At 33.4% G+C, this 12881-nt stretch overlaps 1 protein-coding gene across 1 annotated transcript; it reads right to left on the bottom strand.

Annotated features, from left to right (window-relative positions):
- Positions 1-11018: 11018 nt before the first annotated feature.
- On the bottom strand, positions 11019-12578 carry LOC111436233 (exopolygalacturonase-like). The gene is made up of 4 exons (XM_023073966.1): positions 12406-12578; positions 12018-12320; positions 11393-11911; positions 11019-11308 (listed from the first exon to the last, which is right to left on the bottom strand). The coding sequence occupies exons 1-4, from the start codon at positions 12538-12540 to the stop codon at positions 11045-11047; spliced, it is 1221 nt and encodes a 406-aa protein (XP_022929734.1). The 5' UTR covers positions 12541-12578; the 3' UTR covers positions 11019-11044.
- Positions 12579-12881: the final 303 nt, after the last annotated feature.

Here is a 12881-nt window from a genome sequence, read left to right as displayed (position 1 = left end):
CGACGCATCAGTGCGCAGGCTTCACGCGCACGTGGAGGTGCAAGTAACCAAGGAGTGGAACATGTGGGTCAACGAGTGTAGTACGCATGTGGGTGGTGGAGGCTTATTTCAAGTTTCAGCTCGTTCTGTTCAACTCCTTTTGACATGTTTTATCAATATTAGCTTATACTAACCTTGAAAATCATTAGATATAGGTCAAATTAAGAGAATTTGTGACGAAATTACCGTATTATGAACAATTATGAAAGCAAAGAAATTGACGATTCATGTAAGTAGTATCTCGAAGCTCCTAAACAAGCATGTTACCATGGGATTAAGAGCTAAAAACGTATGTAAATGGCATGAGTTAAATAATAATAATAATAATAATAATCATCATGAATCCATGCATAAAATGTGAGCATATTACAGAATCATGATTAGTAAGTATAATGTACGACTCTAGTTTATGCTTATGAACTATTTACGATATGGAGATGTGAATGAGTATTCTTAGTCTACTAATCCCTGCAAAACCCGTAACCAATGCGATGTGTGCCAAGTTGGGAACAATAAATATTTATGACCAGAGAGTTTAGTGGACAAACCGTATTTGACCGAGAGTGAGCCATACGTACGAGTCTAAAATTTGTAGTAAACATAAATAGAGCCAACAAATAAAATTTAAGGTTGCTAGAACACCTTAATATCAATAGGGAGGTCCTAGTAGATGAGACTAGGAGCCAAGGTAATGGTTGGATGGAGGACTCTATCCACCCAAAAACCTAAGAATAACCCATTGTGAATAAAACTTAAAATATTTCCAAAAAATAAAAATATTTGTTAATGATAAGTTAGCTAGTTGAGGAGTAAATTAATTACTCATCAAAATTATTTTTAATTTTTCTTTTTAGATAAATGTGAAGTAATGTGGTCGAGATGACTGTGTAGTCGAGTTGGAGACTTAGGAATCCTACCTAGACCGGTAATTTGTGTCAATAGTAAGAATAGTGAATCAAACCTTCGAGTAAGGCCCATATTGTATTAAATTTATATTTAACATGTCATTTATTTTTTAAAAATTTAATTTTGTCCGAGATTTATTAAACACAAATAGAAAGTTCAAATATTTATAAGGCAGATCTATTTAACCTTTTTTTTTCTTTTTTTAGAATCTAAAAATTAACTGGACAAACAAAATTTTGAGATTAATTTCGGTATATTTAACAAAATGCATGAGTTTAAAGTATATTTTCTTACATTTAAAAATATTTTAAAGAGTTTCAAAGGTCAATTCAAACAAGGTTCGAGAATAATTAGTTGGTTTCTTTATATGTATAGATGCACATTACTTCATACGAAGGTGAGTTACTACCTTAGTAGCCAATTTTACAGAATTAGTACCATTTTTGTATGCAAGTTTTTTTTTACTCAACATTGATATTAGACATGTATGGTTTAACTACTATATGGATCCCCTTTGACATTTGATCATTTTAATATCTCTACGTTCTAAATGTTCGTTGTTTCTTGTTCTTGTATTTTTAAATTTGATTCATTTTGGTCTATATACTTTTTAAACACGACTACATGACTTTCTGTTTGCAAAATTTTAACCTACGTTTTATACATAATGGAATCCATTTAATACGTGTAGACTATATTTTACAAAGGATGAGATGAAAATGAAAATGAAGAGATTAAGATGAGCCCTTGGGACCAAAATAGACCTATTGAAAAGGAATAGACAAAAGTAATTTAAATCTATTAAAAATAAAATAATCCAAGTTATCCTTCTCACTTAAAATAACTTTTAGACATTTGTAATAAGTTTATTATGGTAGGCGTTGCATTAGAGCATTTCGATGTGTTACTATTCCCATGTTCCAACGTTATCCAAGTGCTATTAAATTCATGTCTAATCAGATGAATCTAACACGCTAAGAATATATTTTTCGTAGAGTTAGCAAAACTTTATTAGTAATAATTTTTGACGCACTATTTGATCCAAATAGATGGGAAATGATAGTTTCATTAATATATCAACTGGTTCAATCTATAGTGTATCTCCAAGAAAACAGGAATGACGGATAAACATTATAGATCAACTAGTTCCAACGTGCATAAACTTGGTGTTTAATCTGAAGAAATGTCGTGAGAATTTATGTCTTAAAATCTCGTAATTAATAATTTGATTTAAAATTTTTTATTTACCGTTTAACATTATCCATCCTATGAAAAATTGAAAGTTATTAGCGTTATGTCGTTGACCTAGGGAAAGATCATGTTTAAGTAGTAATATAAATGGTTTATAAAATATGGATAAAGTTGCGTGCTTTATTCTCATAACATTGTTGTTATGAGCCACCATTGTTACAAATGATTTGATCCAAGTCTTTCAAGTGAAAATATGAGTAGAGATACCTTGTAGAATGAGTTTGTGTAGGACTAAACCAAAATAATTTATCTATTTTTCTTTTTAATAAATTTTTTACTTGAGAAGATTAATATTTTACCGTATGATCATATGCAACTCGATCTTAATTCTAAGTGAGTTACGAACTCTACTTATTAGGGTTTATCATTTGATTTGCAAGGTGAGAACAACTTTCCTAACCAAATCAATATGTCTTCCATTTTAGAGACTAACCAAACAGATTGTTGAGAACATGTCTTATGAGATGTAATTAAGTTATTTTCATATCAAGTAAGTAGAAGAGTAGTTTTCTAAGTGATGACATGAGAACTTGAATAAAAGGTCCCGACTCTCTTATCATGGTTGGATCATAAACAATTGTTCCTTCAAGAATTTGTGGTAATTAACGACTTAAATATAGTTACAAGGGCAAAACAAACTTTTGACCTAACCATAATTACGATAAGCTCTTAAAGGATCTAATAATAATTTCATCTATGACACAACTTGTCGTGCAGCGTATAGGAGTGCAACTCTAGATTTATGGTGGAGTGGCGTATAATTAGTGAATGATAATTGATTAAGGGACCGTATAATATGTAGGTTCATAAACATATTAAATATAAAAAAAAAATATTTTATTTATTAAAGAGTTCAAATTAATATTTATTACATTGTATGTATCAACTCTAAAAAAAAATTATATTATAATACATTAATAAAATAATTAATGTATTTTAAATACATTCAAATAATTATTGTTGAAGTAATGTTGTCACATGGTAAGCATTTTAATTTCATATTTGTAATATGTGATTTGCAAACTTGATGGTTTAAGTATATTTGAAGCATTAAATTTTAGATTTTTTCTTTCATTTTAAGTCAGAAATGTCATAAAAATTTCATCATGAAAAGTCTGTCATAGAAAGTTTTATACTCCTCAATTCTCGACATTGCATTAATCGATTTAGGAAAAGTCCATAAGTATATTCAACTATCCATACAAAAATCACATTCACATTCACGGTTCGAATTTTCTAATGAATTTACATTTTTCATGTTTCAAGCTGTTTAAAATTAAATTTAATTTGTTTTCAATGGATTTAGACTTTGAGATAATGTAATGGTTTGGAATTAAAAAAAAAAAAAAAATATATATATATATATATATATATATATGTATATAATTAAATCTGGTCCGATGTCTCGCGATTTTCGACGAGGCATTATTTTTGCAAAAGTAACCAACACGACCCTCCCTTAAATTCACATCTCTCATCCCTTATAAACACATCCAAATCCACACATTTACGGACCTGTGCAGGTAAGGGAGACAAATCTTGGATTTTAGGTTGTCGTATCGCTCTCGGGCCTCTGCTATAGGTGAACCACACTTCTACAACCCCCACGGCCCAATACATGCAGTCCATGCCGGAACGTGTCAGCCCAGTGTGACTCAACCCAACCCATACAGCCCACGCTTAACTTGAATAATGACCCACCTCATTCCCGCGTTGACGCGGCTTGGCGGCGCAGTGGACTCGGCTTCTCAGCTTAGACAGCTCGTTTAAAAATTATATACCATTTTCTAGTTTTGGACCTTCCTAAAACCATTTTTACCTTATCTAAGGCATTTGAGATCGGTCTATTTATCCAAATTTAGTTAGTTGTAGGACTTATGTTAGAAATAATCATCATGTTTAGTTAAGCTAAGAGGTTTATATGCCATAAGCATGTTGTATGAATTGATATAGGTGAGAATTAAGCATTGGAATATAGTTTTCGAAGCGGCTATCGAGTAATTAGTAACTTCGGCCAAGGCCAACCTTGAAGTGGTCTTACGGTTGGAGTTAGCTAATTGGTTGATGTATGATGGTGCATGCATCATATTAATTATGTGATGCTTATATGATCTTTGTATTGCCATGTATGCATGTGATATCCATTACACTATATTGTGAATGAAATGAAATTCCATGTATGAAATGTTATGTCTTACCATATAAGTTATGTGATGGATTACGTGATATATGCCATGTATACATGATCCATATATGAAATATGTTATGGAGGGAAAGAGAAACGAAACGAAACAACTATTATGTTAGGAATGAAAGTCATGGGACCTCATGCATGTATGTATGTCATGTACATCGGGATACTTCCCCGTAATGTTATGCTAGTACGGATGCGTACCTTCGATATTTATGTTTGTCATGATATCATGTGGGTCTTTCCTTTTCTGAGGCATCCAGTGACGTGTAATATTTTGTCCCAACCAAGTCCGGCCCAAGGGGTACGTGTACGAGCCCGCCTAGTGGGTCCATGAGCGTGTACGTGGGCCGTGAGTGAAAAAGTACCATGCATCAAACCCTATCCGAAACTAGAAAGAGCCCAAGGTCATGTTACGGCTTTAAAAGATAGATCTCAATCATGTATTCTGTGTGACTGCTTTACTAACTCCGATAGTGGGTTGACTTACCGAGATTTTCTTAAAATACTCAAGTCACATGTTACCCTATATTTTTTAAGTAAAGCCAAAACTCTCATGCACGAATGACGATGAACACTGGAAAGGCCATGGAAGTTAGGATAGATCATGATTGGACAGCACCATTGAATTTAATTAGTAGTTGGTAGGTGTTTTGTGCCAATTTGTTTTATGTTAAAAACCATGTTATATTTATTTATGTTTCGAACCGAATACGTAAGTCAATGCCTTTATTTTAAAAGTATTTATTATGAATTTCTGCCTATGTGATCAAAGCATGCAAGGGCAACGTAACTAATTAACCTTAAAAAATTAGGGGCATTACCGATAATTTTTTGTTTTAAACCGTTGAAAATAGTAAAATATCAAGATTATTCCTAAAGTAAATTAGTTTGTGATAGAATTAAAAACCTAGCTTAAAATTTCTTTCATTCATTAATATAAATATAATAATTAATAATAACGAACTTAAAATAAAAATTGACTATAAGGAAACTCTATGGATGGTTTTATATAGATTAGGGTATTTTAGTTGATTGAAAGGAAATACCCGTAAGAACTAGTTGAGTTGACTTAGTAAGACGTTACATTAAATAGACTCAGAGTAGGATTAGTTGTTTTTTAGTTATTTTAAAAGCCTGATAATTAACTTTAAAAAAAATCAATTTAACCAACCTAATGAAATGGTAGTTTGAGGAACGAATGTTTATGAGGTTAATCTAATTTGTCTAAGTAATAGTGTAACGCCCCTAATTTTCTTACCTAGATCAGACACGTCATTACACGCATGCCTTTAATAACATATGCGAAAATCTAAATAAAACATTTTAAAGGAAGCCATGAACTTATATGTTTAATTTAAAACAATAAATAAAAATAATAACGTCGTCAAAATCAAACATTAACATAGATTTTTAGTACAAAAATGTAAAGCTACCTATGGAACTATTAATTGAAAACAATGCATACTACCGTCCTATCTCAGCTTCCATGACCATTCCAGCATTCATCGTTATCCGTGCATGGACGCTTTACCTTTACATGAAAAATAAGGGCAGCATGTAGCTCGAGTATTTTAGTAAATACTCAGTAAGTAATCTCATTGTTGGAGTCAGGTAATGCAAACATACACATACATGATGGAACCTATCTTTTAAAACAACGTATCATGAGCTTGAGTTCTGTCCAGTTTAGGTAGGGTGGGATGTGTGGTACTTCTCCATACACCGCCCACGCACGCACACATGGACCTAGCAGGCAGACTCGTATACGTACCCCTGGATCTGGCTTCATCGAGCTAAACACGCTAATGCGTCGCTGGACACCACAGAGTGAAAGGCTCACATGATATGATGATGAACAAAATTATCGAAGGTATGCGTCTGTACTAACATAACATAACGAGGAAATATCCTAATGCACATGACATTGATAAATGCGTAGTAGTTTAAAATCATAGCATATAATAAGAATCATTTCGTTTTTCCTTTCATTCATGTCATAGTACACATATGAATCATGTATGAATAGTACTTATCACGACTTATATCACACACATTCATAACATGGCTTCACATGGCATTACATATCATGACGTAGCATGGAATCACACACATTCATAACATGACATCATAGGTCATCACATAACATGTAACGACCCCGAAAAAAAAAAGATAATAATAATAAGTAAATAATAATTATAAAAAAATAAAATAAAATAAAATAAAAAGTAAATTATCGACTCTCTCTCTCCACCTTCCCCAAATATCTCCCCAACCCCTCCAACTGCAAAAGGATCTTCAAAAAAAACAAGAAAGGAAACAGAAACAAAAAAAATAGCAGATTTTGGGAAGGGAGAAATGGGAGAAAGAAACATAGGAAAGATCACAGATTTTGGGAGAGAAGAATTGAAGATGGCCTTCACTTCAGGCAGATGAAAGAGATAGAAAAGTCCTCGGTAAGTTAGATCTCATCTTCTTTTATTTTTGCACGAGATAGAAAAGTTATCTTAGATCTCTCTTTCAATTATTTAGATTTTTGGATATGGGATCGAAAATCAAAATTGGCTGTGTCAATTGCATCTAAATTGAATCATCATTTTGAGGAAATAGAAGAAAATCATAATGGATGGATGCATAGCCATTTTTACTCAAGGAAAAATTTAAATAGATTGGAAATGGTTAATGACAATAGTTTTAGGAAAGAAAAGAAAAAATTCAAAATCATTTATCGAATTAATTAGAATCAGATTTTCACCTACATTACCTAGTTATTTAGATGTTAATTACCAGTTAGAAATCATGTCAAATGTTTGAATGAGATCATAGATCTTCTCCTTTGTACCATTATTGAGAATTAGATCAACCCTTCATTTACTGAATTAGATCAACCCTTCATTTACTAAACTATTAGAATTAAATAGGGGAGAAAAGAATTAAACAGAAAAGAAAAGAATTAAACCAGAGGTTTGGAAAAGAATTAAACCGAGATAGGTTTGAAAAGAATTAAAGAGAGAGAGGTAAAGAAAAAAAAAATATATATATATATATATATATTTAATTAAGTACAGAAAAGAAGAAAATAGAGAGGTAAAGGAAAGAAAATTATATATATTTGTACAGGAAAGAAAAGAGAGAGACAGTGGGAGAGGAAAATGGAAGATTTGGTGAACAGAAACAATTTTACAGAGTAAATACATAGAGTAAAAAAAAAAGATACCAAGATATATATATATATTCAATACTCATAAAGTCTTCAATGCTGGCATGAAGTTTAGCACATGAACCCTTGTAGGAGTTAGAGAATTAAACATGAAATTGATGTTATGGATTCTTATAGTTGGCTTGGATACAAAGGGAAAAATCAAACTTTCATTAAGGATAAATTGGTCACACCCGTATAAGCTAACCAGGTAAGTGGCCTTACTATAGGATAGGCTAAAAATTGTATGAGTTACGATGTTGTATGAACTATGTCGTATGATGCGGTATATGAGTTATGATGATGTATGACTTATGATGATGTGTGGGTTATGATACCTGATGATGTGCTCAGTATTTATATATTTTGATGAATGTCGTACTTGATATGTTTGATGCACTTTGTGGCAATATGATGAGTATGATGATTGCGTGACGTTTACCTTAATATGATGATGTTTTCCATATTGAGCATGCTATATGATGATGAGTGTCATATTGCATCATGTCGTTAGATCGACATAGGACACAACCCTAAGAGCATGAAAATGATATTAATATAAATATCCACGAGTATGTGTTACCTAGAGTAACAAAGAGATGAGACTAGAGGGTTGTGTCAGAAGAGACATTATGATGGATTTAGAGGGACCTCATGCATATTGTATGTTCATAAGCATAGGGCTACTTCCCCTAGAGATGATGAGTGCGGACGCGCACCGTATGATGAGTGCGTATGCGCACAGGTGCGATAGCACACAGATGAGGGTGTTCATGAGGTGCATGACACTATGGGGTTCCGCTGACCTCCGAACGTCGCTACAGATTAGCTTGACCAGAGGGTCCAGGGGGTGTGCGAGCGCCCTGGGGATTCACACTCGCACGTGTGAGTCGTGTGTAGGGAAGTACTACACATCCAATTTGTCCGAGACTGGAGGCCACCCCTAAGATGATTAGAGATAGGTTCCTAAATCATGATTGCATGTGTTTGCATTTGCATGGCCCCCTATAGTGGGGCCACTTACTGAGTATTCTTTGAAATACTCAGGCCGTGTGCCACTTCATTTTTCAGGTAAAGGCAAGGTGCACTTGTACGGAGGACGGCGGCATCGCGAGTAGAGACTGTGGCACGTGCATAGGGTAGACTCATATTTAAATTTCTAGTCTTAAGTTAGAATAGGTTGTTTTGCATTCCATTGTTTTAAATTATTTTGTATTTGTTTTTGTTTTCTCTAAATTTCAGTATTTCATATTTAAACACGTAAGACCATGACTGTGTTTTTCATAGAAGAAGTTGTTTTAAACGTTTTTTTTCTGAAATTTTCGTTATCAATTATGTTCATGTAAGAGTTATATTTCCGCATTATAGATGAGCATGAGACGTTAATAGCGAGCGACTCTGAGTATGTGGAAATTTAGGGTCGTTACATAACATACTTAAAATAGCATAACATTCCCAATTCTGTGCATGTAGGAAATTTCAACCAACAAATCCTTCCAACCAACAAATGTAGAGTCACTCACTTGTTTAGCCTTGATTCCCTTGTTGAACGATGAAAGTTCCACATTCGCTAATTTAGGGAATGATCATTGGTTTATAACCAAGGAATACTCTATCCATTGGTGTGAGGCCTTTTGGGGAAACCCAAAGCAAAGCCACGAGAGCTTATGCTCAAAGTGGACAATATCATACCATTGTGGAGAGTCGTGTTCGTCTAACCTCCCTAACTATTTTATAGGTGTTCTTAGGACATAATATTAAATTTAGTTTAGCTAAACATATTGATTACTCCTAGTTTTAGCTATAAAAAAAAATTAAATTTGAGCAAATAGGAGTCCTACGAACTTAAAATGCCCTCAATAAGGTCAAAAACAACTTTAGAAGGGTCGAAAATGTTGGAAATGGTAATAAAATTGGCGTCTCGATTTTAAATACTTTTTTTTACTGTTTTATACACTTCTTTTCTTCGACATTCTATTCTAAATCTTCAAGGTTGATCATTCCCCAAGAGAATTTCGAAAAACTTAATTCGGGATTTTTGAAGCACGTGCTAAAAATACTGAGTAACGTTGATGTTTTCGAAATTTTCTCGGTGAATGATCAACCTTGATGATTTAGAATAGAATGTCGAAAATTAGGGTTTCGATTTTAAACACTTTTTTTTTACTGTTTTATACACTCCTTTTTTGTTCGATCCATTCGAAATCATCAAGCTTGATCATTCCCAAGAAAATTACGAAAAACGACTGTTACTCAATTTTTTTAGCACGTGCTTGAAACGTTCCAGATTAGGGTTTCTAAATTAGGGTTTCGATTTTAAGCACTTTTTTACTGTTTTATAACAACTTTTCTTCGACATTCTATTCTAAATCATCAAGCTTGATCATTCCTCCTAAGGAAACTTTTGAAAAACATCGATCGTTACTAAGTTTTTTTAGCACGTGCTTCAAACGTCCTGGATTAGGGTTTTCATTTTAAGCACCTTTTTACTGTTTCATACACTCATCTTTTTACTGTTTCATACACTCATCTTCTTCGACATTTGGGCCTCTCTTGGTCAAGGCTTCTCGAGTCGATCTTCCTCCTCGTCAAAGCTTTTCTACTAATAAGCTGACATTTTAGTGACCAATGGAGGCTGAATCGGACCCAAGTACTTCTCCCTTTCTCCTTAGAATTTTTTTTGCATTGTAAAATCCTGTGTTTCTATGGACATCATTTCTATTCAAATTAGAATTCTAAACTCTCTACGCCCTCTAGAATAAGATATTTTTTCGAAACAAGCAAATCATAATAGTAAGATATTTTCTAAAACAAGCAAATCATAATGATTGCTGGTTTTATTTTCATTCGTTTTTGCTATATTGCAATGGATTCAGCAAAACTCTTCTTAAAGGATAGTCTTTTTCTTGATAGCTTTGATTAATTTGGTACTTATTCTTATGAACTAATGAAATATCTATGATTTTATTTTCCTTTATTACTCTTGTTAAGTTAATTCCAATGATAGTTTATTTTGAATTAAATTATAAAGGGAGCCTTTGTCCTTAATATTTCTTTTTATAAAGGGTATATTTTATATAATAGATTTTGAAATTTTAATGGTGTATTCCATGTATTTTTAAAATTATTTATTAATGCTTTCCATTTGTAATTTTTCCATTGTAAGGAACCTCCACAAACAGCTTGATACTAAACTCATGATCTTCTCCTCCTTCAAAGGAATGTCAATTATGTAGGACTCATGATCTTCTCCTTCTTCAAAGGAATATCAATTATGTAGGAGCGACTTTATTATAGTAGAAAAATAAAATCGTTAAGTATTATTTCTCCTAAATGTAAAAAATACAATAATTGAAAACATGCCCAACATCATGCCACGTTGTAAGTCGAATTTTGAAAGCTAAAATAAAAATGATAGGAAGAATGGTATGAAACATTTGTCGGCGTCAAAAGATTATTCAATCAGTTGACGGAGTGGTCTCAGGTGGCGCTGGTTTAGCACAGATGGGAGGGTTTTGCTTTCCAGAAATGGTCGGTTTCACATTTGCACACTCAGACACAGCTGGCCCTTCTTTACCACTATAAGTGAGGTCAATATCAGCAATTTCCACCCCCTCACATGGATTACTTTTACTGCAAACAAGTTTGACTGCAACCGGAGTAGAAGATGTACCCCTGATATTCTTGAAACTAACTTTGCTAATCTTAATGGCTGATGGAACCTGGATGTTCAAAATAAACATTAATTAATACTTGTTCAAAAGAAAATAAGTTGGAAACCAACGAGGTTCGACTTTAATACACACCTTTCGGTTGCATTGATTCCATGGACAATATTCTTGATCTATGATGATAGGGTTGGCAACATTTTCCATTTCAATATCTTCAAAATGCATGTCAGAGGCTGGGTATGAGACGGCAGAATCTGGCCATGATTTGATCCTGACACCATTTGTAGTACCGATTAATTTGCATTTCTTCACTGTAACTCCTACTACTTCCTTTTCAGTTTTATACTTGCCCAAGCTGCCTATGCTAATGCCATGTCCCGGTCCGCAAGTAACATCACTAATGGTTATTTTTCTGTTAGTGTATCCTACAGATATACAATCATCTCCCGTTGCAATTGCGGTATTGAGAATGTAAACGTCTTCTGAATCGCCCATGTGAATTCCATCGGTGTTGGGACTATTGTGTGGTGCAGTGATTTTCAGGTGATCGAAGGTAAGATTCTTGCCGGCCAAAACATTGATATGAAAATTCTTGCTATCCAACGAAGTTATGTCCTTCACTATCGAATTTGTGATGAAATTGAACTTCAAATTCTGCCCATTTTAAACAAACAAAGAAAAAACACTCCCGCGTTAAAGCATATAATTTCTAACCCAAATTATGAGTTCTTTTTATAATTGAAGTAGTATGAGCATTTACCATGGGAAGCTTTTTGCATTCTTTCTTCAGGTGGCAATCATTCTTTTCCCAACCAGCTTTTCCTTGGCCATCGAAAACTCCAGTACCAGCCAATGTCAAATGATCGACGTATTCCATAACAAGCAACCCATCTCCTTCCGTATCGGAAGGAGAAGCTTGTAATGTTCCTTCAACTAGAAGCTCAATAGGACTTTTACATGGACCTTTGAGCCTGGATGCACCTAATTGATAAGTTCCTTTTGGAACCAATACTTTACTTGGAGTAGCCGACGCACATGCTTCCTTCCATGCATCTGCTAAAGCCTGTGAATCCAACCCTTTCATTTGAAAAAAATATTCTGTACAAAATAATATTTTGGTTTATCAACTTAAACAAATGTACACGTACTTGAGTAACATCAGCATTAGGTTTGGCACCAAATTTCGTAATATCAAAAACACCGCTAGTAGCATCAGCGGTAGCATTAGACACCAACAACAGCAGCAGCGGTATTAGTGCCATAAACTTTGATATCAATCCCATCCTTTCTAGTTCACTTGTCTCTTCTACTTTGCCTTATTTTCTTTCTTAGAAATAAGAATGGATTTGAATGTATTCACCCACTCAAACCCTCTTTATATACAAACACAAAAATAACCGATTCAAACTAGCTAAATTTGTTAAAAGATAATTATGTGGTTTAAGGCAGGTCCTATAATTAGTTTTACCTTAAAGGAGGGAGGAATGGTTTGGTTTGGTTGAACATAACTCCTTCGTTAAATTTATATATTAGATAAATGTACATCCTACTATTTTCAACAAATGAACCACGATAAAAATTATCCTGAAAGAGTTTATCAAATTTAATATATATTAGTTTTCAA

This window comes from Cucurbita moschata, unplaced genomic scaffold (genome assembly GCF_002738365.1).
Source record: "Cucurbita moschata cultivar Rifu unplaced genomic scaffold, Cmos_1.0 Cmo_Scf00052, whole genome shotgun sequence".
Classification (NCBI taxonomy): Eukaryota; Viridiplantae; Streptophyta; class Magnoliopsida; order Cucurbitales; family Cucurbitaceae; genus Cucurbita; species Cucurbita moschata.
Note: the sequence above shows the minus strand (reverse complement) of the source record. Positions and strands in the feature narration are given on the sequence as shown.